Source organism: Panicum virgatum, chromosome 1K, assembly GCF_016808335.1.
Source record: "Panicum virgatum strain AP13 chromosome 1K, P.virgatum_v5, whole genome shotgun sequence".
Taxonomy (NCBI): domain Eukaryota; kingdom Viridiplantae; phylum Streptophyta; class Magnoliopsida; order Poales; family Poaceae; genus Panicum; species Panicum virgatum.
Window position 1 is genome coordinate 19,759,716 of NC_053136.1, and position 25,397 is coordinate 19,785,112.

At 42.3% G+C, this 25,397-nt stretch overlaps 1 protein-coding gene across 1 annotated transcript; it reads right to left on the reverse strand.

Annotated features, from left to right (window-relative positions):
* Positions 1–7,162: 7,162 nt before the first annotated feature.
* LOC120651702 (GDSL esterase/lipase At5g37690-like) lies at positions 7,163–8,840 on the reverse strand. Its single transcript, XM_039929298.1, has 4 exons — positions 8,443–8,840; positions 8,244–8,371; positions 7,627–8,137; positions 7,163–7,534 (listed from the first exon to the last, which is right to left on the reverse strand). Exons 1-4 carry the CDS (start codon positions 8,825–8,827, stop codon positions 7,344–7,346), a joined length of 1,215 nt encoding a protein of 404 aa, XP_039785232.1. The 5' UTR covers positions 8,828–8,840; the 3' UTR covers positions 7,163–7,343.
* Positions 8,841–25,397: the final 16,557 nt, after the last annotated feature.

Sequence of the window (25,397 nt, forward strand, 5' to 3'; positions counted from 1 at the left end):
GCCGGTGGTAGCGCTGGCTGTGGTGCAGGTGACGAAGGTTGCTCTGGCTGTGCTACGGCAGCTGCTGTACTGCTGGAAAGAACATGGAAGGATATAGTTATTATCAAAAGGGAGGAACCAATGATGCACTTGGCCATCGTGCGCTGCCGAATGCATATGCAATTATACACAGGTGACCGCGAGTTGATGGCGAAGCGGATGGAACTGGCAGGTACTTATTAGAACAAGGTGTGTCCAGCATTTCATCTCAGGTCCAGATATCAGCTGGTCTTATTCAACAACATGTTGCTTCCATTATTGCTTCGTCGACGCATGGCACAGGCGTATTCATACGTACTCCAAAGTTTAAGTCAGCGTGCATCGTCAGCACGAAGATGTTGAAATGGTCAGCTTGGAATTGTCAATTGTTGTAGTGCCAAGATTAGTCCTTTGGTCAACTTGTAATTATTTGGTGATGGTAACAAGGAATTGATTCAGAGTTACCTCCTGAAACGATGCAGTTCACAGCATGCAACACTGTTGGATAAAAGTATAAAAACAATTCTGCACTTCATACCATTACCTTGGAAATGTAATATAATGCAAGGGTGCCTCTGCTCCATCCGTGCAATGAGATAAGTGTACGGTCGATCACCCCCTCAGACTTCTGCCCACTGGCTGCGTGCCGACACTGCAGATGATAAGATCACTCCGGTGGTATTCATGTAACCTCCATAACTACTGTAGAAAAGGTCTACGTATTTTTAGAAGCGGGTACCGTACCCATTTCTATTTCTCGTAGATAAAATACTATTTTTAGGAGCTGGCCATGACGTGATCTGCCCTAAAAAAGATTTTTAGGGTCGGGTCATGCTATGACCCACCCACACAAATCCATATCCAGAAAATAAAAAAAATCAAAAATCAAAAACAGCAAAATAAAAAAAAATCAGCCAACCAACTATGTAGCGTTGAGCTACAATTTTATTGAAAATATGCACACTTGTATCATCTGGGATTTGCACACGCACCTTACCACCACACTACACAATCATTTGTAATTTTATAGGATATGCTACTTTTTTATATTAACTCTAAAATTATTTATAGGGGCGGGTGACCCCATCAGCCGCCCCCTAAAAATCAGTTTTAGGGTGGGCGACGCCACCACCTATACCTAAAAATATTTTTCTATTTTATTCAAAAATTCATTTAAATCTTTACATATAGCAAAACAAATAAAAAATTAGAAACTTCTACACTGTGATTATTGTAAACTATAGAACCAAAAAATATGTCAAGTATATTTTAGTGTATATAAAGGTTAAGATAGTGAAAACCTCAAAGTATGACTTCAGTTATAAGAGATACTATATAGTTATAGCTCTTAGAAAACTGATAATAATATTTTGGACCATTAAATGACCTTCAATGAAAATTTTATCACCTACAAAGTTTTAGATCGCGTCATTCTCTACAATTTTGATATAAAGTTTGACTTCGTCCGAGATCATATAAAAAGTTATGATTCTTTTTTGCATGAGACCATTTGTTGGGCGGACCATACCATCACCTCACCCCCGCCTCTAAAAATATTTTTTCTATTTTATCTAAAAATTTATTTAAATCTTTATATATAGAAAAATAAATAAAAAATAAAACTTCTACACTATAGTAACTATGAACTATAGAAACAAAAAATATGTGAAGTATGTTTCAGTGTATATAAAGGTTAATATTGTGAAAACCTCGAAGTACGACATGAGTTATCTGAGATACTATATAGTTATAGCTATTAGAGAACTTATAATATTTTTGGACTACTAAATGACCTTAGCTGAAAATTTATCAGCCAAAATAATTTAGATTTCATCATTCTCTACAATTTTGATATAAAGTTTGACTTTATCCAAGACCTTACAAAAAAGTTATGGTTTTTTTTGTGTGGGGCTATTTATAGGGGTAGGCCATGCCATCACCTGCCCCTGAAAATGCCATCATTTTTAAAGGCGGGTGATGGAGTCACCACCCCTGGCCTCATTTTTAGAAGCAGGGGAAGACGTTACGCATCCCTAAAAAAATTTTGTATACCCGGATCGCATGCTACAATAATCATGCTTCCTTTATAGGAGCCGGTTTCCTTTTGATCTGCCCCTAGAAAAAAAAATGAAGGTGTTGCTACAAATCATTTTCTAGTAGCGATTCACAGAATCACAGTACCTAGTGTAACATATCCAGTGTATGAACCTAGGAAAGTATGTGCATGAGATACAAGAAAAAATAGTGTCATTACTTGAAACAATTGTAATACATAGTATTGCAATTGATGTCTAATAGTTTACTAGGTAGCTGTAATTTTGAGAGACATATGTATTGTAATAAATTTATGAAAAACTGGTCCCGTATAGCGGATGATCAAAATTGCTTATATCTTGCTTTCTCTCTGATTACTTATTTATTGTAATGAAACACTCATATAGACATATATATATACATATACTTACTATATACTTATTTCTATTCGGTTGTGATAGAGTTTAATTAGCAAATAATATATCATTTTCTTCGTCCACATTCACTATTTTTTTCACTTTGCATCTCAGTTCAATATGTGTTGGACATTTGTTTAATTAAACCCATTGCATCGCTTCCTTCATAGATATATACGAAATCAGGTACGTATATCTTGAGCGCATGACAGACATATATTGGAATGCTAATTGATATATTTCAGATATTTTTCATAATGACTGGTAGGCAACTTTTATGCATTTCTAAAGATTTGATAATTTTTCTAATAATGACAAATTTAAACAATTTAGAGGAACAATTAAGGGGTTATTCAGATTGTTTTTTTATTGCATATGTGATGATTTAGGTGAAGATTAGGGGGTTACTTTAGCTTGTTTTTATATTTGCAGAGATGGATAATATAATTTAGATATAGATTTAGGATGTTACTTTATATTATTTACATAAAGACAGAGAAGAGCAATTTTTTTAGAAAACATAATAAATTCAAAATGACTAATGATTACAGTCTACTGGATTAATGACCAGCTTTTTCAGATTTTTGAGAATTTCTATAACATATCATTTTTCTAGTGCGTCTCCTGAAGGCGGTTAACGTGGAGCTAGCTAACCTTCCCAATTAGTAATCATAAGAGTATGTCGTGCCTACATGTCGAAAATTGTCGATCATGTGGCAGTTGACGATGACTTGGTAAAACATTGCAGGGCACTTCTATTTCTCCTTTTGAGGAAGGGCCCGGGGGAATTTGCATGTAACGTGGAGTCCTCTTGCTTCTGTTAGTGGGTTCGTGATTAATCTTAGAACAGCTACAGTATTGGGATTCGAGCCTGCTGACGACTTCTCTTTTTTATTCATTTTATTTTCCTACTTCTAACTTTTAGTATGCACGCAACATAGATGCATGAAGCAATGAACTGGGTGTTGGTGATATGCCCAAGAGCCCATCATCACAATACGGTTTAAAGGCCCAAGTGGATATTGATCCAAGAGGGATTAGGGTTACTAATGGGCCTATGAGATAGAAGCCCATTAGTACGCCCTATATATATGAGGGAGGGGCTAGGGGGGCGATGACCTGAGCCGCGCTACCTCCCTAGCCGCCGCCCCTCCCTCTCTCTCGGCCGCCGCCCTTGTCGTGCGTGCGGTGCTAGCACACCGACGCCCGGCGTTTCATCCCCGTACGTGTGGACTCCGTGGAGGCGCTGCTGCGACTGCTGCGCTGATCGGTTGCTGGGATCAAGTACGAGGAGCTCGGTTCGTGGGACGTGATCGACTACTTCCTCTACATCGACGCGCGACTTCTTCCGCTGCGCTGCGCGTCTAGTGGTAACGATCTATGATCTTCTACTCGCAAGTATCTTGGGTTTATGCGGTAGTGATGCTAGCGTAGCCTACCCGTTTCCCTACACTGGGCTCCTAGCTTAACAAATATTAAACCCTAATTAAAAATGCAGTAAGAAAAGAGAACGCACTTTGCTGAAAGAAGCAATCAGCTGGCTGAGACACTATCTTAACAAATACTCCTGAGGCAGAGTAGATCTGAAATGCACCGGAAGCGCCCTAGAGCAATATTACACCTCAATTTTGTAAGTTTATTTAATTTCTTACAGCCATGGTCAAATTACCAACTGGCTTCATTAAATACTATGGAAATCAGCTGACCTGGCTCATTAGGACTGCCCTTACTGGACCAGGGAAGTCATAAGGCTTGCAACTATGCTGCCCTTCATAGCTACTAAGTGCCGCATCATGCGATGATTGTGAGTTGATGGCTAAGGCGTGGTCGCGTGGAAGCTACAACTGATTGCGAAGCAGCTTCGGTGATTGCATCCGAGTCTAGAAGAATTGGCCATACCTTACTATACATATAATTTCATAATTTAGTATCCCCCCAGGCGATACACATGTTCCCTTCCCGTTGCTTCCTCGCATCATGGTCCATGCGTGCAGTCTTGGAAGTTAAAAGTCGGCAACATCGGAATTGTACATCTCAATCCTTGTATTTCTAACACTATGTAACAAATGTCTTAAGGTGACGGACATCATCGCGCTAAGATGGACATTATGCCCGTCACATTTGCCACATCACTAATAACTACTCAAAAGTGATGGGCTGAGGCCCGTCACATATGTTATGATGACAAATGTGATGGACATCATTCTTTTGTGTGTTATAAAATAAATATTTTTAGTGTAAATTAAAATAAAAAAATATTTTCAGTCGCGCGATTTTTTCCGTTGTTATTAGGATTCGAACCTACAACCTTAGCCTCGCGCGTGCCATTTCCTACCACTTTGATACACCATCGCATGTGACTAATAATGATATATTTTTCTTTTATCATCACTTTCATATGTCTTATATTACCCATTTCACACCTATAACGATCTCAAATGAAAATCTTTTCAACTACAAAGTTGTACATCTGGTCGGGACCTACAACTTTGATTTATACCATTTTTCCATTGAGGTCATTTGAAAATTTTGTAAATTTGAAATTCAAAATTTAAACTATGTATTTGGGTGCCAAAACAACCTCAACTAAAAAAATCAATTACAAAGTTGTACATCTAGTTGAGATCTACAACTTTTGTATAGACCACCTTTTTAATCTGAGACCAATTGAATTTTTCAAAAATTGCGTGTTCAAATATTATAAAAAGTCACAAAGGTGACGCACCTTGATGTTGCACGTCACCTATGTCATCACAAAGGTGACGCACTTTGATGTTGCCTATGACCTTTGACTTGTCAAAACCCGTCACCTATACTAACCTTACAGGTGACGTGTTTTAATGTTGCCCGTTACCTATATGAAACTTATAGGTGACGGGCTATAAATGTGGCCCATCGCCTATAACAAAGTGACGCGATTAGATATTGCACGCCACCTATGTCATAACAAAGGTGACGGGTAACATTTTAGGGAGGCCCTTAAGGGGTCAAAGGTGATGTGCATCATCTTCACGCGTCACCCATATCACAAAGGTGACGCGCAACAACAACGTGTCACCTTTGTGCATGTCACCTTGGGGCGTTTCTTACATAGTGTAATAAGGGTGTGTTTAGATCTCAAAAAAATTTAGCGCTACAGTAACTTTGAATGTTTGACCACTAATTAGAAATATTAAATGTGGATAACTGACAAAACTCATTCCACAACCCCCGAGTGTAATTGCAAGATGAATCTTTTAAGCCTAATTGGACCATGATTAGACAATATCGTGCTACAATAAACAACCTCTAATGATAGATTAATTAGACTTAATAAATTCGTCTCATCCATCCGTATAATTAATTTTATAATTAGATTATATTTAGTCTTTCTAGCCTTCGATTGAAAATTGGTACAGTGAATTTTGTCCAAATTTTTACAGGATCTAAACATATCCTAAGGTTAATTTTCTTACATAGTGTGATAAGGTTAATCATATACTCCCTCCATCTCTCAAAGACTGTTCATTTAGGTTGTAGTAAAGTCCATCTAATTAAAGCAATATCAAATACTACGTAGCAAAAAGAAATTGCATTGGAAAGAGCGTGGAGCCAATCAAATATTTAAGTAGATATTACTTTTCTGGTTCCAATGTATTTGTATTTATTGAGGATCTAGGGAACCAAATAAACAGCACAGTCTTCAAGCACAACTGATATAATTAATTAGGGGTAATATGGTCATTTTCTAGTACTACTAGTATGTCTGAAATTTCTAAACAAACAGTCTTTTTGGGACGGAGGGAGATTTAATTTCAATCTTTCATGGCAAGCCTCTCGAATCCAGTCAATCTGGAGTTGCGCTAGAATCAAGCAAATAACTGTGGATATCATTTATATACTTCCTTAGGGTCATGGTTACAAGGCGTAAGGTGGAAGAAAAAGATCCTAATTAATTGTGTAAGTGCAGAAATTTAATTGTTACCATTTGATTTAGCAAACTGATATTTCTTTGATAAATCAAGCCCAAAATCTTGGTCGCAATTCCTTTTCATGGCTACACATTAGTTGAGATTTCAGGTCTTGCTATAGCAAATTTGTCCATGCGTTGCTTCAGAAAACCATATAAATATATTCAATTAGCACATACAAATTTATATATATTATAATTATATAGTACGTGTCAGTCGAGGACTTTAGTCTTTGTCTGCTTTACTCGCTAAACGCTTATTCTAAATGGTTTCAGAATCTTAATATCTGGTCACGGGATCCTGATTGATGAATCAAGAAATTATTGCTCGCTTTAGTAATATAGAAGAGATTCAGAAGGAGGATCGAGAACACTTCTATGGATATTTTCGAGAAGAACAGGTGAAGATTTAGCAATATGATATACTTTTAAACTGTTCATTTTTGTTTTATCATTATTGTGAGCATAAGTGGTATCTTCTTTATAACAGTGAGTCGGATATGTTGCACTGTTGAAGTCAGGATATGAATTATAATTATTCCTTTACTAAAAAAAATCCTATGCTGTTTATGGATTCATGACGGATGGTTGTTTCAGTTGTGGACATAATGCTGTGTATGTACATTTTCTGCCGTCAGTGCAAGGCAAGCTGCAGAAATGGACACACATAAGTCTATACAAAAATACATGAATAAGCACAAATATCGTATGCCACAAATATATGTCATATGCGGCTAATCCAAGTTAACAATAGATTGGTTTTATTATTCTTTGATGAAATCATTATGCAGTGGAGTCGCATCACATCACCCAATTAACATGCCATAACCAGCTACAAGTGCAAGCAAGCACCATACAACCCAATAAGGTCACTCTCGTGAACACTGGATACACACCTTTATTTCACCTAAATCCTAAGAAATTATTCATCCTTTCATCGCGATCAATCGCTTGAAGTTAACAGGCATGGCGAACCTCTTGCCACTGTAAAATGCAGCAGCGGCGAGCTTAGCGGCCTGCTCCGTTGTGTACCAATAATCCCAGAACCAGTACTCCGCACGGTTCGAGCATGGTTTCCCGGAGCCGGAGTAGCAGGCGCTGATGGTGTTCGCAAATCCTGTGATTTTTTTTTAGCAAACCATAAGAAAACATCAAATCATCCATAATTTGATCTTGTCTGTTCAAAGTTCTGTGGTGAATTTGAGTTACCGGAGGCTGATGGGTTCGTGAAGGTGGCGTTGGAGAAGCCGTAGAAGTCAGCGAGCGAGTAGCGGAAGCGATGGAGTTTGCTGGCCAGGTCAGACAGGAGTGTCCCGAGCGCGGAGTTGAACTCGGCGGCGAGCCTGTTCAAGTCATCGTCGCATGGACCGTCACCGCCGAGGCCGCCATACATCGACTGCACGGACGGCATGCACCCGATGAGCCCAGCGTTGATGATCCCGAACTTCCTTGCGCCCATGCCGTGCATCGTGGTGATGGTTGTCCCCAACAACTCCGTGAGGCGCTGCACCTGGGTTTTGTTGTCCTTTGGTGGGAAGAATGAGGCGAAAGGGTTGCTGTCCGGGATGAGGTCCATCCCGGTGCCCAGCCCGATCAGGAACAAGGATTTCGACAAGAACATGTTCAGAGGCTTGCGGCCGCCGAGCAGGGCCTTGAGCCGGTCTCTTGTTTCCCCGAAGTTTTCCACTTGCGTCGACAATGGAATGGTCGTGTTTACGAACTGCAAATTTGTAGTGTATGTCATATACAGGTGGTGTAGAAATCCTGTCAGTACAATAGTTCACTTGCAAATCTGCAACGGCTTAGCATGAATCGAGTTGACTTACGGTGGAGTCCTGAATCCCGGCTCTGGCAGACGCATAGTTGACTCCGGTGAAACCCTCCATTTTGTCAGGGCTGCGATCCGGAAGCGACCGGTAAGCCGGCGGGCTCATCTCGAATCCCAGGTCCTTTGCTGCACGCACACCGAATCAATGATCACAATGATCTCGATCTACAGCATACATATAGGTAGATGATGTGTACCGATAAAGTCGGCAATGTTGTATCCGTTGCTGAACCTTCCGGAGGCCTGCCCTCCGGGGTAGTCGATGCCGTAGTAAGGGTGGTTGGCGCGGTCAGGGTCCCCAATCTCCCCACCAGTCAAGTCATTGTTGTTGCCGACATCCAGCGCCCCATCCCCGAACACGAAGATCGCCGGCGGCGGCGCTGCCGCAGGCTGCCCTGCAGAAGCGGCAGCAGGTGGCGGCGCGGCAGGCTGCCCAGCAATGGCCACTGGTGGCACTGGCACATACCCGTCCAGGTTGGCGTTGTCAAGAGCTTGGGCCGATATCATTACCATTGCAATGGTAGCGAGAACGCTGCTACTTTTCATGGCTACTAAGTACCGAAGCACCATGAGGAACCCCATTTGGATGACTGTGATCGAGTCGATGTATATGGTTAAGGCCCGGGACTGGCCTGCCTGGCAGCTAGTTATACTTCATAAACACTAAGATTCAGCTTCTGATCTCATCCACGTGCTAGGTACGGTTGAGTATGGACTTGGCAAAGCAGACGCTGCGAATAGCAAAGACGATGGAGTTATGAACTGATTTTGCATCTATCGTAATATATATAAACTGTGATGTAATAAGTGTATACACAAAGTAACTGGGATTTGAGACAACCAATTATGAGATTACTGAGTCACAGCCATAATGCAAGGGTGCAATCATTTCAAGACTTGCCTGGGCTATTAATTGAAGTTCATGATCCTAAATCTAGCCTCCAAGCTCAAAATCTAGCTCCAACCCTACTTTGTTCGGTTGGTTGTGGCTGGTGCTGATTTATTATGAGAAAAAAGTACTGCTATCTGGCTGGTGGCTAGTTTGATGTGAGAGAAAAATACTGTTAGCTGGTTACAGCGAACAGAGTGCTAAACCAAGCAATAGCTCCTCATATCCTTTCAAGTGCTCGGTGCAGTATCTGGCTGCAAGGACAGAAGCAGTTAACGAGAGTGATCTTCATGTTCGTTAATGGCATGCTCAATTACTTTTTAGATTAATGAAAAAGAGTGCCAGCCTCAACGTCGGTTCGAGGGAGCATAACTACACAACAGTGATGTGCTGCCTGTGGCTCCCTCCTGTAAATACGAGAGGGTGTAAGAATCACGACACACCTCAAGTTTAGTAGTCATCGAGTACTCCGAGTTGCTCAGGAGTTTGGTATGGGTTCTTCTCTAGTTCTCTTGTGTAATTCTCAGTCGTTTCTAATAGATTTAAACTATGGTTACCGATATGTGGTAAACCACCTGAATTATCACGGCTCAAGTGCGTTGTACATTACCATAAAGGCAACACCGACTCAAACGCACTTCAAACGGAATAATTCTTGGTCTGTCGGGTAACGTCCGATACAACCACCGGTTCTCGGATCGAACAAACATACCCCGCACGAAGGCGAGTCCAGATATATTACAACCATATATTTTACAATACAGGCATAGTAGTTATTACAACAAGTTTAAAGTATTATTACAGGTCCAAACTCAATAAAACGTTATACAAAACATAAGTTTAAAGTTCAGAGTTAAAGCAGCGGAAAGAAAACACGACGGCTACAACACGTCACAAAAGTATACCAAGCTAGCCCAAGCAAGGTATCATTCGTCGGGGTCATTGCCGGCCGGAGACGATCCCACTCTACGGACCAGCGAGAGGGTAAAGGGCAGGGCCAAGTCAGACTAGCGGTCTGGTCCTCAAAACTCATACCTGAAACAGGATTCAACAGCAAGGCTGAGTATACTAATACTCAGCAAGACTTAACCGTCAACGGATATACTTAGTCCACTTAGCTAGACTATGTAGGGTTCTGTAAGGCTCTGGTTTTCCTTTTGCTGAAAAGCAATAAAGAGTAGGTCCTTAATTTCATATTTTAGCTTTCAATATTCTAGTTGATTAACCATTCTATGTAAGCAACTACTTCTAATCAATCATGGTAGAACTTTAGTCAAACGTCAAGATTGATCATAATAATATTACTCTTATTACTCTGTGTGGCAAAGGGATCAAGCAGTCTCAATATCCACGAGAGACGGGCGATTCGAATCGGATTTTCAACCTTGCAAGGTAAACCTAACACACACGTTTGGAACACCGTCGGGTCGTTCCCAAACAACCGTTGACCTTTCATTCCGGCTTGTGGATAGGGTCACTCTCCCCGACTACAGGGCACCAACTTCCTCCCTTCACCCGTGGTGTTGCGCAACATAAACATAAAAACCTATCTCTAAGAGAGAGTGAAAGTTATATCCACTCACCGGTCCGATCAGCTACTAGGCTTAGAGCGTACCATATTTACGGCATGTGGCTAGTACGTTCAAACACTTAACCACCGCTACCACACACCGCGACCTTAGCAGAATTCATCAACACAGATGGGGTCTCACCCAAGGTCATGATATCGAACATGATCCCGTCCGACGTCCTTATAGTGATTCCAGAAAGTAAACAATCAACTCCTATAAGCTCGCGAGTGACAGGCAATCATTCGACTTTTACCAGTCCTATAAGCATAGCAATTACTCGAACTCAAATCTAGTGTTCAGTACATAGGTTCCTAGGATCATGCATCTAGGGTTTCAATTCAAATCCTAAGAACTGTAAATGCACAAGTAAGTAGTATATAAAATGCATAATTTGAAATACTGGGTTTATGTCCGGGGCTTGCCTTCGTGGTAGCCACTAACTAAATCAGCCTTGGGCTCTTCCGGACTTTGGTCCGGGTCTTCAGTCAGTGTAGTGGCGTTCACCTGGGCTTCTTGATCACCTCCTTCAGACTCCAGGATCAGCTTGTACGTTCCGTCCGCTAGAACAGTCGTATATATATGTGATGCAAGAAACGGGATTACAAACATACACACTTTGATAAAGTTGCAGTCTAACAAAATGGTAAACACAACTTAGCATATGGGCAATCATTTATAGAGTAGTTATTTAACATGTCTTACTACACAAAACAACATGATTATCTTCACAAAGTAAGTTTTAGTTAGTTCATATAGCAAATAAATCATGTTTTGCTAAGAAATAAGTAGCTCAACACACAAACAGCATTTAAATTCAGCAAAAATACTTCAAATAGGAAGTACAGAGAGTAGTCTATTCTGTAAATTTCATGTCATTTCATGAAGCCAATTATTCATAATAAAATATATACTCAGACAGCACCTAGAAAAATATTTAATTATACAGAACAAACTACAACACTTATGAAGCTCAATTTTTTTCATAACAGGCTTCATATGCTTATGAACGTCCTATAAATTTTTTGAATTTATCTAGGCACAAAACTAAAGTAATAATTTTGACAAAATTAAACCACATATGGCAAAACTAATTAGTACAGAAAGTTCTATAAAATTTATGGATCTTAATGTATACAGACACGAATATACGACCAAAATAGAGTTGCACAAATTTTCTCAGATTTTTGTAAACAAGGAAACTATTTACCATAATTAAAGCCTACTTAACACGAATTAAATCAAAGATATAGTTAAACAGATCTAAAATTTCCCAAAATTATAAAACAGTAATGTTTTAGTGGAATACATGCACGGAAAAAATTTCACACTCAGAATTTTGATATTTCTACGAGAATAAATACATTAGTAAAACTAGTAGATTTAGGAATCTTGAAACTTTGACCTAGTTAATAGTTTCAAAAAGGGTTCAAATTTTTACCCGGTTTTAGTAACATTGCAAGACACATTCTAGCCAAAACCCACATGAAGTTACTGAGTACAACTTCTAGAACAATTAAAGCCTATTTATTCTATTCTTTTCCTTGGTTTAATATGCAGACCAAAATTGAAGATCTGTATGTAATAAAACTTGTAGGTCTTGTAACAAGGATTCCAAAACATTTGGATTTGTATTTTTCTAATTTTTCTACGAATTTCTAGGCATTTTGAAAATTCAGCCTAGAAACAAAAGGAAAAGGATTTAAAACTTGCAGATAGGTCCATAGAAGTTTTTGAATCCTAGCAGATATGCCCTTGGCCGGAGTCAGAGCAGAGGGGGGTGTTGACTGGCCGATTCCGACGGCGAGGGTGGAGGGGCTAGGAAGCTTTAGGGCGTCAAGCGCTACCTGCTAGAGGGTCTGGGTCGAGGGGGAGGCGGCCGGAGGAGGCTCATCGACGGCGAGCAGCGGCAGTCGGCGTACGGGATCGGCGGCGAGGTTGCTCCGGGGGTCGAGGGTGGAAGGGGAATGGCCAGGGAGCTGCACGAGAGCGAGGCGGAGCTATTGGCGGGGTCTGCGTGGGCGGAGGAGGTCTGGAGTGGCGGGTCGACGGTGAGCTCGAGCTCGCCGGCGTGCGGGCGGACGGCGGCGGTGTTCTGGGGGTTTGGGGCGGGGATGTGGCGAACGAGTGAGGGGAATGCGTTGCGGGGACTCTCCTGGTGCTGAGGCGCACGAGAGATGGGGAAGCCGGGCTTTTCCCTGAGCTAGCCACGGCGGCGGCGAGGTGGCAGCCGCGGAGCTCGACCGGACGGCGTGGCAAGGGGAGGAGTGCTCCAGCGCGGAGGGGGTGGGACCAGGGGGTTGCGGGGTGCCGCGTGTGGCGGTGGAGCAGCAGGAGGTGGTCTCCCTGCGCGGCGGCGCCGCCGCTCTGCGCCGGCGGCAGAGGAAGCAGAGAGGGAGAGAGGAGGGAGATGACTAATGGACCTATTTGCAATTTCTGAAAAGTTCAGGGGTCCTACTGTAAAACAAAATTAACTCCTAAACTAGGGCTCAAATGAAAAAGTGCCCAACATGAAAGTTGTTCAACTTTTCAAGATCTACAACTTTGGTGTTGTGCAAAAGTTGATTTGATCAAAGGTTAAAGAGTTATTTTGAAAACATAGAAAGGATTTTGAATTTAATGGATTTTTGTCTTTTCCAAAGCAAATTCACCTCAATTTCAGACTGAAAAGTAAAATTCCCTGCCAAGTAATGATTACACTGAATTTTACAAATAAACCCTCCACAAAAGCAATATTTGTCCATCCTATTCAAATTAAACTATAGGAAGGTCCTTGCATTAAATCATATTTACACATTTAGCCTTGTATTTTTAAAATAAGACCCTTGTTCAAGCAAAGTAAGCACATGATGCATAAAATAATTGCAGTTCTACTGTGCAGACACCTAGGGTGTCACAGCCTTCCCCCCTAAAAGGAATCTCGCCCCGAGATTACAGGAAGAAAAGGATGGAAAGATTTGGAAGCTGGATTGGTTCTAAGAAAGTCGGGAAAATTTCTTTGGAGATAAGTTTCAGTCTGCCAAGTGGCTTCTTCCTCAGTATGGTGATTCCACTGGATCTTGTACATTTTAACTTTCTCCCTTGTGGTACTTATTTCTTTGGTGTCAAGAACTCTGATTGGATACTCAGCATAAGATAGATCGGTTTCAATTTCGTTATCTTGTGGTTTAATGATCTCAGTGGGCACTTTGATGCACTTCTTGAGTTGAGAGATATGGAAGACATCATGAATGGCGGCCAACTGAGAAGGAAGACGGATTCGGTAAGCAACTGGACCACAAGTTTCGATGATTTCAAACGGTCCGATGTATTGGGGTGCCAATTTCCCTTTTATGCCAAAACGTTGAACACCTCTAGTAGGAGATACTCGCAGATATACGAAATCCCTTGCCTTGAATTGTAAAGGTTCTCTTCTTTTGTCTGGATAACTTTTCTGTCTTGATTGGGCTACTTTAAGATTAGTCTGGATAACTTTGACTTTCTCTTCTGCCTCAATGACTAGATCTGGCCCAAAGACTTTGCGTTCTCCGGCTTGTTACCAACTCAAAGGAGTTCGACACCTTCAACCGTATAATGCTTCAAATGGTGCCATTTGTAAGCTGGATTGGTAACTGTTATTATATGAGAACTCTGCCAGTGCTAGGCACTTATCCCAGTTCTTGCCATATTGAATAGTACATGCTCTCAACATATCTTCAAGGATTTGATTTATTCATTCAGTTTGCCCATCTGTTTGTGGATGATAGGCTGAACTACGAATCAATTTGGTTCCAAGGGATTCTTGCAATTGTTCCCAGAAATGTGCAATGAACTGCGCCCCACGATCAGAAATGATCATCTTTGGAACTCCATGCAGACGGACAATCTGGTCGAGATAAATTTCTGCATACTTCTTGGCAGGATAAGTTGTATTCACATGAATAAAATGAGCGGTCTTGGTGAGTCTATCAACGATTACCCAAATAGAATCATGCTTCTGAGAAGTGTTGGGTAAGCCAACGATAAAATCCATACTGATGTCCTCCCATTTCCAGGATGCAATTGGTAAAGGTTGGAGAGTACTGGCTACTTTCAAGTGACTAGCCTTAACTCTTTGACAGACATCACACTAAGAAACATATTTGGTGATCTCTCTTTTCATTCGAGTCCACCAGAAATTATGTTTAAGATCCTGGTACATCTTGGTACTACCGGGATGAATAGAAAACTTCGATAGATGTGCCTCATCAAGAATTTGTTTTCTAAGCTGGTGATTCTTAGGTACAACAAGACGAAATTCAAACCACAAAACTCCTTTATGATCCACACGGGAGGCGGCGACTAGCATGCAAACAGCCCTTTCGTGCAATCGTGCAAGCAGTGCACTCCGTCCTCACGATCCTCATCCAATGGTGCATGCAAGTTTTGCTCATAAACCCCTCCACTTCTCCCCTCAGTCTCACGCGCAAGTTGCCAATAACCCCTTCAATTACTCAATTGCTAATGTGATTAGCCCACGACCAAACCCAGAAGATCACGTCGATCGTGATTGCCGCGCCCTCGATCGTGGCCGCCGCGCCACCGCCGTCAAATGGACGGCGCCACCGGAACTGCAAAGGAAGGGAGTGCACGACCTCGATCGTGACTGCCGCGCCGCCGTCGTCAACTGGACGGCGCCATCGGAACTGCTGCCGCGCGAGTGCGCGACCTCGATCTTGGCTGCCGCGTCGTCGTTGTCAACTGGACGACGGCGCCACCAAAACTGCAGCCGCGCTCCTGACAAGGCCTGCGCATGGAGCGCAACCTCATGTTGTGATCATCCCAGCACACTATTGCGGCGCATGTTGCAGTTGGTTGTCTTCACATTGTTCTGCTTGTCAGGTGAGGAACTAGGGCACTGATTGCACATATGGCATAGATTATAAATACAAGCTGAACATTGAACTCATTACAGATTTGAGGCAAGTCACACTGACCCTCAGTTCTTTACACTTGCAGAGGGCACTAGATTTCAAGTCATTCTCAATTTCACACAACACATGGCAGCAACCTTCATCGCAATTATCTCACAAGAAGCTCATATTTCAATCAGTCTTTATTCTGTCAGTACATGCTATTTTTTTCACACCACATAATAGAAAATCGATTACAATCATCTCATAGCCGAGCGCAACAATTACACAGTAACATCTTCCATTCCATAGACGGGCATCCCTGCAGGCAACCGCTGCAGCCTACATGCCAGCTTGGATGGAGGGGCACCGCTGCACGCCGTCTTGGAGGAGCGGTGGCGCAGGTGTATCAGCTTCGAGGCGGCGCCGGCACAGCAGCGGCCCAGGGGCAGACCTATTGAAGCCTACAGGCCAGCTCGGATGGAGGTACTGCACGCCCGCTTGGAGGAGCGGCAGCGCAGGTGGATCCGCATTGGCGTGAGGGCACGGCTGCCCTGGCCGCCTGGCGGCGGCGCGGCCGCGCAGCTGCCCTGGCCGCCTGGCAGCAGCGCGGCGGCGGACCAGGGGCAGGGCACTGCCGTGCATATCGGAGCAAGGAGCAGACTTCCATTGACGGCCAGGAGGCCACGAGACAGGTGCAAGCCCGTGGACCCAGTGGCTCTAGAGGCGGCGCAGGACCTGGGCGTGCCCGGCGGCGACGGCGCAGGTCGTCCCAGGCCGAGCGAACAGAGGAAGTACTCAAACGCAAATGAATGCAAAGGAAGGGAGGTTTTGGTGATTTCCCTTTGCACTGGAGAGAGGACCGTCGGGGGCTTCTGTGTGAAAATACAAGGTACCATAGGATGACCATCGGGCGGCCCAGGGGCGCTGCTTGCACCCTTGCACGGGTGTGCTGTTTGCACCCAAGTTGGACCCCACACGGGAACATTTGTACTTTGCTTCTCCTTGGGATAGCTTTTCCTTGATGATTTTGATACATTCATCATGTAATTGTGCCATGATGATGCTATCATGAAGTGTAGGCTCGACAATTATATGGTTCAGACTTTATTGAGGTACCATTTATAGGTTTAGTTTCATCATTTCCTGGCATAGAGTTTCGTTGAATGGATCTACAGATAGACAATGGCATTGTGACTTACGGCTGAGTGCATCCGCAACCACATTAGCCTTCCCTGGATGATAGTGCACTTCTAGATCATAGTCCTTTATTAATTCTAGCCAGCGTCTCTGTCTCATGTTGAGATCAGCTTGGGTGAAGATATACTTGAGGATCTTATGGTCAGTGTAAATGTTACAATGAGTTCCCATAAGATGATGTCTCCAGAGCTTAAGAGCATGTATGACAGCTGCTAACTCCAGATCATGTGTTGGATAGTTCTTCTCATGATTCCGGAGAGCTCTTGATGCATAAGCGATCACTCGGTTGTCTTGCATAAGTACACAACCAAGTCTCGTACTAGAAGCATCACAATAGACATCAAAAGATTTGGTACTGTCCGGTGTAGCCAGCACTAGAGCAGTAGTTAGTCGTGCTTTAAGAGTTTGAAAGGCTTCTTCACATTTATCATCCCAAACAAATTTCATTCCTTTCTTTAATAACTCCGTCATAGGCTTGGCTATTCTGGAGAAATCTGGAATGAATCGACGATAGTATCTAGCTAAACCGAGAAAACTACGAATCTGATGGACTGAAGTAGGAGATTCCCAATCCATTACTTCTTGCACTTTAGTTGGATCAACCGATATACCTTCACTGGAGATAGTATGACCCAAAAATTTCACACTATCCAGCCAAAATTCACACTTGGAGAATTTGGCGTAAAGTTGATGATCTCGTAATCGCTAAAGAACGATGCGTAAATGCTGAGCATGATCTTCTTTATTCTTGGAGTAGATAAAAATATCATCGATGAATACCACGACGAATTTATCAAGCTCCGGCATGAAGACTGAATTCATCAGGTACATAAAGTATACCGGGGCATTGGTAAGACCAAAAGACATAACCAGATATTCATAGAGTCCATATCTGGTCGAGAAAGCTGTTTTCGGAATGTCACAGGGCTTGATCTTTATTTGATGATAGCTAGAACGAAGATCGATCTTAGAGAAAATCTTGGCTCCAACTAACTGATCAAACAGGATATCAATGCGGGGAAGAGGATACTTGTTTTTAATAGTGACTGCATTGAGTGGTCGATAGTCAACACATAGCCTCAAACTGTTGTCCTTCTTCTTCACAAACAGGGCTGGACATCCCCATTGTGAAGCACTCGGATGTATAAAACCCTTGTCAAGAAGGTCTTGAAGTTGGATTTTCAACTCTGCCAACTCATTTGGAGGCATACGGTACGACCTCTTAGAAATAGGAGCGGTACCGGGTTGAAGCTCGATAACGAATTCGGTATCTCTATCAGGGGGCATTCCAGGCAAGTCATCTGGAAATACATCTGCATACTCACACACAACAGAAATATCTTTAATTTTAATTTCTTTTATGGCATAGGCACAAGAGTTGAAGCACTCTTGTTGTGGAAGATAGAGTATGGTGCCTCCTTGATAAGGTGAATCTATCTCAATAGCTCGGGAAGAGATATCTAATAGTACTTTATGTCTAGTCATCCAATCCATGCCCAAAATAACATCCATGCCTTCTAAGTTCTACAAGATCAAATCTGTCTTTATCAATTTGCTACCCAACTTAATTGGCACATGTCTAATGATTTGATTGGAAGCTATATTCCCTCCAGGGGTTGCTATCATGTAAGATCTCTTGGTATGACAAAAATCCAATCCTACCCTTGCTCCAAATTTGGCACTTATAAAACTATGAGTTGCACCAGAATCAAATAATATGACTGTGGGTTTATTGTGGATAGAGAAAGTACCCGACATGACTGGTGCTCCTTCGGGAAGCTCTGCAAGAGTAGTGAAATTAACTCGCCCCTGTCGGACTTGCACCATTTGCTTCTTGCCCTTGCCCTTGTTGTTCTGTTTGGAGTTCTGCCCTGGGTAAGACTTCTTGGGTTGCGGGCAATTCTTGGCGAAATGGGAAGTACTGCCGCAATTGAAACATCGATTGTCGCCGTTCCCGCGATTGAACTATGGGGTATTTGGCCTTGGGCCAAACTGCTACGGCTGCTGAAATACTGGAGGTCTGAATCCTCCATGTTGCTGAGGCGGCCTAACAACAAACCTGCCCGTCAGGGCATTTCTCTGTGGAGCTCTTAGTGGAGTATTCTACACCAGACATTACCTTGGTGGCTGAGCACTCGAGGGTCCCATTGGTGCCTTTCGCTTCTTCTCGATACGGTGCGCGGCGATACAATCTTCTTGAGTAATGGCCATGTTGACCAGCTCATTATATGTATCTGGCTGAACAAGGTTCAGGCGTTCCTTGAGCTTGGTGTTGAGGCCATGACAAAAACGGTCGTGCTTCTTGGCGTCAGTATCCGCATGATGGCCCGCGTACTGGCACAAATGATTGAAGGCCTGTGCATACTGAAGAACAGTGCGGGTCCCTTGATTCAAAGCCAAGAATTCATTCAACTTTCTCTCAATCAGTCCCTCAGGAATATGATGTGTCCTAAAGGCATTCCGAAATTCCTCCCAAGAGATAACATGTCCAGCAGGCTGCATAGCACAATAGTGATCCCACCAAATGCGAGCGATGCAACGAAGCTGCTGGGCGGCGAAATGAGCCTTGTTCGCATCAGCACAAGGTACTGCTAGCAAGGCAAACTTGGACTAAATAGTACGGAGCCAAGCATTGGCGTCCAATGGTTCATCAATCCAGCTGAACAGTGGAGGTTGGGTACCAAAGAATTCCTGGTAACCCGCTGGTTGCTCATCACGTCCTCCACGCTGCTGTTGGCGTGGCGGATTCTGCTGTCCTTGCACCAGCTGACGAAACAATTCGGTTTGCATGGCCATTAGCTCAGCCAGATTCGGCGGTGGCTGCTGAGATCCACTGCCATTTTCACGGCCGAAAGCTTCGGGCGATCCACGGGTATGACCAACCATCTGTAATTACGGAAGACATCCATTAGATGCATTATCCTTGCTCCCAAAATCAATGGTATGTGCAATGATCATACATTGGATAGCAAAACAAAATCATCAGAATTTAACAAAATGCGATGTAACACAATATGCATAGCACACATTTGCTCAACCAACATAGCTCAAAATTGGTCAGTTGTTAGATAACTTCATACTTTACCATTTTGGTATTCAACTCCAGAAGCAAAACAATAAGGAAGGTAACCTAAAAATTCACTTTTCGTCATTCTGTGATATGCTGTTTTCCAGCAGGGATCATGGTAGTGTTTTGACTATAGATATAGCTACACAGATCCAAATAGGCTAAAATTTGGTGAACACCCAGGTTACAAAATTTGCAACAACTTTGGTATTCATCAAATAGCCTAAAATGCACAGATGAAGAGATAAAAAAATTCGGCAAGCAGAAAGGTCGTGATTTCCAAACTGGTAGTTACTACTTATATTACATCCAAGGTAGTCTTTATATTACAAACCTAGCATCACACTTCCTTACCACATATGCTTATAACAAGTGGTACTCCTTCCTAGGGCTATTTTACAACATTTCATTCCCTATTTACATATACTACAACAAGGAAGATCACATGCTATCTAGGACAATCCTAAGATGCCTAGAAGTCGTCGAGGTTGCCCATAGAGGAAGCACTACCAGAGAAAGAGTCATTAGGCTGAGGGTTAGGCTCGGCAGGAGCGTGCTCGGAATCTATCTCTGAGACTCCCTCAATCTCCTCTGGGTCTTCTTCTGCTGCTGCAGGCTCGGCTGGGACAACCGGAGGTATTGGCTGCTCATGGAGCATACCAATATGGTCCATAGCATCACCCAGCTCCATTTGGAGCTCGTGAACCTGCTCCTGAAGAAAAGCAATCACCGTGTTGCGCTGCACTATTTCAGCACCATGCTCAAGAACCTGAAGCTCGTACTGGGCAATGGCGTTATCTCTCCCAGCAACAGCCTCATTAAGCCCCTGAATCTGTGTGTCTCTCAGGCTAAGACCTCACTGAAAAGTCTGGGCCAAGTCCATCACCTGATCCATGTGCCTCTGCTAAAGAACCTAATAGCAGTACTGGGCAATCATATACCTAATCACCGCCTGGATAGTCTCATTAGCCACATCTCCAGATAAGTGTCCAAAGTGGGTGGTCCTAAAGAGCCATTCTGCGTTACCAGCATTGACTGTCGGAAACAAGCCAATAGGATAAGCGGCCACTTCATTCGGATGGTGCTCACAGAAGGTGGTAATAGCTTTGAGGGCTGCTGTCTCAAAAGCGTCCACAAGGTGATATCCAACCACCTCAATCTCAATAGACGGCCAAGCCAAAGTGGGGTGCTGAGGAATGGTCATGGTGGCACTGCACTTCTGAACTCCATCCTCAGAAAAATGCCGTCCCTTTTACCGGGGTGGTTCTAGGTAGTGGAAAATCCTCGGAAAGCCCTCCCAGTACAGGCAATCAGTATGAGCATATCCATCATCATCCCAGAAGATACTCGGAAGGTCCGCCATCTGAATCAAAAAGATTCAAATGTGAGTTATGTGATTATCTCAAGACTTCTCAAATAAAGCTTTTAAGAAGACTGCGGAAAAATGTGATTCTGATTCAAAAGATTATATGATTTCACAAGACTCAGGAAGTAAACAAACCACAATTGGTACTGTTTCATCATTTGAGATTCTATGGAATGAAAAGATCATTATGACAACAAGATGGGCTAAGGATGAAGGCATGACTCAATTCCATCTTTTACATCCAAGAAAATCTAAGTGTTTCAACAAACATGCTCCTAATATCAAGTTTCAACTCAACTTATTGTTTAAACATACTAAGACATATTCATGATGATCCACGCTAGAAATTCCTTAAAAAGCTCATGTAACAAATTCAAATCCTAGGAATCAAATCAAACTTCATCAAACAATGGATGCACGATCTATTCGCCCTCACAAGATAAACAATTGCCAACTATTGTTGGGCTTACGCGGTTAGTACGGTGGCATAACATAGATACGTCTCTCCCTATAATATCTAGTCGATAAATTCTAACCGTTCTTAACTTATCGAATCGCGGTTAGTGTATCTGCAGAAAATTGACAGAACATATATATGCATTGAACCTTTCATGCCAGCACTCATGAAAGCGTTCCCATACATTACCGCTTACTATAGAAGCGGCATCCATGCATCCAACACTGCATGGGTAGTGCTCATACGCTATCGAGGCAACATATTCACGGGGTACTTTTACTCCCAATATAATCGACCGATGGTCAGTATATTGGCAGTAGCTCAAGTAGGCCACTGCTTGAGCGCAGCGTTCGGTTCGCATCACCGACGGGAAGGTCAGTCTCCCTCAGCTGACTGAGTATACTTTACTCCCTATATAGCCAACTAATAGTTGATATATTGGTAGCACCTAGAGTAAGCCACTGCTTGAGGGCAGCGTTCGGCTCGCATCACCGACGGGAAGGTCAGACTCCCTCAGCTGACTGAGGATCCTTACCTTCTTACCTTAGCGTAGGTGCATCGTTACAAAATTTAAAAAATTGATTGTACACAAAAGTAAGGTTTGACAGAAATGTAAAGTGCTGGAAGTCAGATATAAATAAACCATAAGTAGATAGCCACCTAGTAACTCCCATAAATTTCCCTAGGGCTTTACATTCTATGCACAATCCTTGATGAAACCAACGTAGTTTTATAAATACTTTGTTGGTCCAATTTTATACGGAAATCAATTTTTAAGGTTCCAACACCTCTGGTGTACACTTGCAGCTCTGATACCAGCTGTGGCAGAACCACCTGAATTATCCCAGCTCAAGTACGCTGGCCATCACCATAAAGGCAACACCGACTCAAACACACTTCAAACAGAATAATTCTTGGTCTGTCGGGTAACGTCCCGATACAACCACCGGTTCTCGGATCGAACAAGCATACCCCGCACGAAAGCGAGTTCAGATATATTACAACCATATATTTTACAATACAGGCATAACAGTTATTACAACAACTTCAAAGTATTATTACAGGTCCAAACTCATTAAAACGTTATACAAAACATAAGTTTAAAGTTCAGAGTTAAAGCAGCGGAAAGAAAACACGACGGCTACAACACGTCGCAAAAGTATACCAAGCAAACCCAAGCAAGGTATCACTCGTCGGGGTCATTGCCGGCCGGAGACGGATCCCACTCTACGGACCAGCCAGAGGGTAAAGAGCAGGGCCAAGTCAGACTAGCGGTCTGGTCCTCAAAACTCATACCTGAAATAGGATTCAACAACAAGGCTGAGTAAACTAATACTCAGCAAGACTTAACCGTCAACGGATATACTTAGTCCACTTAGCTAGACTATGCAGGGTTCTGTAAGGCTCTAGTTTTCCTTTTGCTGAAAAGCAATAAAGAGTAGGTCCTTAATTTCATATTTTAGCTTTCAATATTCTAGTTGATTAACAATTCTATGTAAGCAACTACTTCTAATCAACCATGGTAGAACTTTAGTCAAACATCAAGATTGATCATAATAATATTACTCTTATTACTCTGTGTGGCAAAGGGATCAAGTAGTCTCAATATCCGTGAGAGACGGACAATTCGAATCGGATTTCCAACCTTGCAAGGTAAACCTAACACATACGTTTGGAACACCATCGGGTCGTTCCCAAACAACCGTTGACCTTTCATTCCGGCTTGTGGATAGGGTCACTCTCCCCGACTACAGGGCACCAACTTCCTCCCTGCACCCGTGGTGTTGCGCAACATAAACATAAAAACCTATATCTAAGAGAGAGTGAAAGGTATATCCACTCACCGGTCCGATCAGCTACTAGGCTTACCGCGTACCATATTTACGGCATGTGGCTAGTACGTTCAAACACTTAACCACCGCTACCACACACCGCGACCTTAGCAGAATTCATCAACATAGACGGGGTCTCACCCAAGGTCATGATATCGAACATGATCCCGTCTGACGTCCTTATTGTGATTTTAGAAAGTAAACAATCAACTCCTATAAGCTCGCGAGTGACAGGCAATCACTCGACTTTTACCGGTCCTATAAGCATAGCAATTACTCGAACTCAAATCTAGTGTTCAATACATAGGTTCCTAGGATCATGCATCTAGGGTTTCAATTCAAATCCTAAGAACTATAAATGCACAAGTAAGTAGTATATAAAATGCATAATTTGAAATACTGGGTTTATGTCCGGGGCTTGCCTTCACGGTAGGCACTAACTAAATCAGCCTTGGGCTCTTCCGGACTTTGGTCCGGGTCTTCAGTCAGTGTAGTGGCGTTCACCTGGGCTTCTTGATCACCTCATTCGGACTCTGGGATCAGCTCGTACGTTCCGTCTGCTAGAACAGTCGTATCTATATGTGATGCAAGAAACGGGATTACAAACATACACACTTTGATAAAGTTGCAGTCTAACAAAATGGTAAACACAACTTAGCATATGGGCAATCGTTTATAGAGTAGTTATTTAACATGTCTTACTACACAAATCAACATGATTATCTTCACAAAGTAAGTTTTAGTTAGTTCATATAGCAAATAAATCATGGTTTGCTAAGAAATAAGTAACTCAACACACAAATAGCATTTAAATTCATAAAAAATACTTCAAATAGTAAGTACAAAGAGCAATCTATCCTTTAAATTTCATGTCATTTCATGCAGCCAATTATTCAGAATAAAATATTTACTCAGACAGCACCTAGAACAAGATTAAATTCTACAGAACAAACAACAACACTTATGAAGCTCATATGAACATCCTATAATTTTTTCTGAATTTATTTTGGCATAAAACAGAAGTAATAATTTTGACAAAATTAAAACACATATGCCAAAACTAATTAGTACAGAAAGTTCTATAATATTTCTGGATCTTAAATTTTACAGACACGAACATATGACCAAAATAGAGTTGCACAAATTTTCTCAGATTTTTATAAGCAAGGAAACTATTTACCATAATTAAAGCCTACTTAACTATCATTAAATCAAATATATAGTTAAACAGATCTAAAATTTCCCAAAATTGTGCAATAGTAATGTTTTAGTGGCATACATGCACGGAAAATGTTTCATACTCAGAACTTTGATATTTCTACCAGCATAAATACATTAGTAAAACTTGTAGATCTAGGAATCTTGAAACTTTGACCTAGTTAATAGTGTCAAAAAGGGTTCAAATTTTTACCCAGTTTTAGTAACACTGCAAGACACATGCTAGCCAAAAACCACATGAAGTTACTGAGTACAACTCCTAGAACAATTAAAGACTATTTATTCTATTCTTTTTCTTGGATTAATATGCAAACCAAAACTGAAGATCTGTATGTAATAAAACTTGTAGGTCTTGTAACAAGGATTCCAAAACATTTAGTTTTGTATTTTTATGATTTTTCTACGAATTTCTAGTCATTTTCAAAATACAGCCTAGAAACAAAAGGAAAAGGATTTAAAACTTGCAGATAGGTCCCTAGAAGTTTTTGAATTCTAGCAGATATGCCCTTGGCCGGAGTCAGAGCAGAGGGTGGAGGGGCTAGGAAGCTTCAGGGCGTCAAGCGCTACCTGCTAGAGGGTCTGGGTCGAGGGGGAGGCGGCTGGAGGAGGCTCGTCGACGGCGAGCAGCGACGGTCGCCCTACGGGATCGGCGGCGAGGTTGCTCCCGGGGTCGAGGGTGGAAGG

Bases quoted from the DNA above. Each gene is read 5' to 3' on its own strand.
- LOC120651702 (XM_039929298.1), bottom strand. From the start codon at position 8,827: ATGGGGTTCCTCATGGTGCTTCGGTACTTAGTAGCCATGAAAAGTAGC. The intron at 8,372-8,442 runs GTACACATCATC...GTGTGCGTGCAG, and splicing joins CAACATTGCCGACTTTATCG to CAAAGGACCTGGGATTCGAG. The intron at 7,535-7,626 runs GTAACTCAAATT...AAAAAATCACAG, and splicing joins CACGAACCCATCAGCCTCCG to GATTTGCGAACACCATCAGC.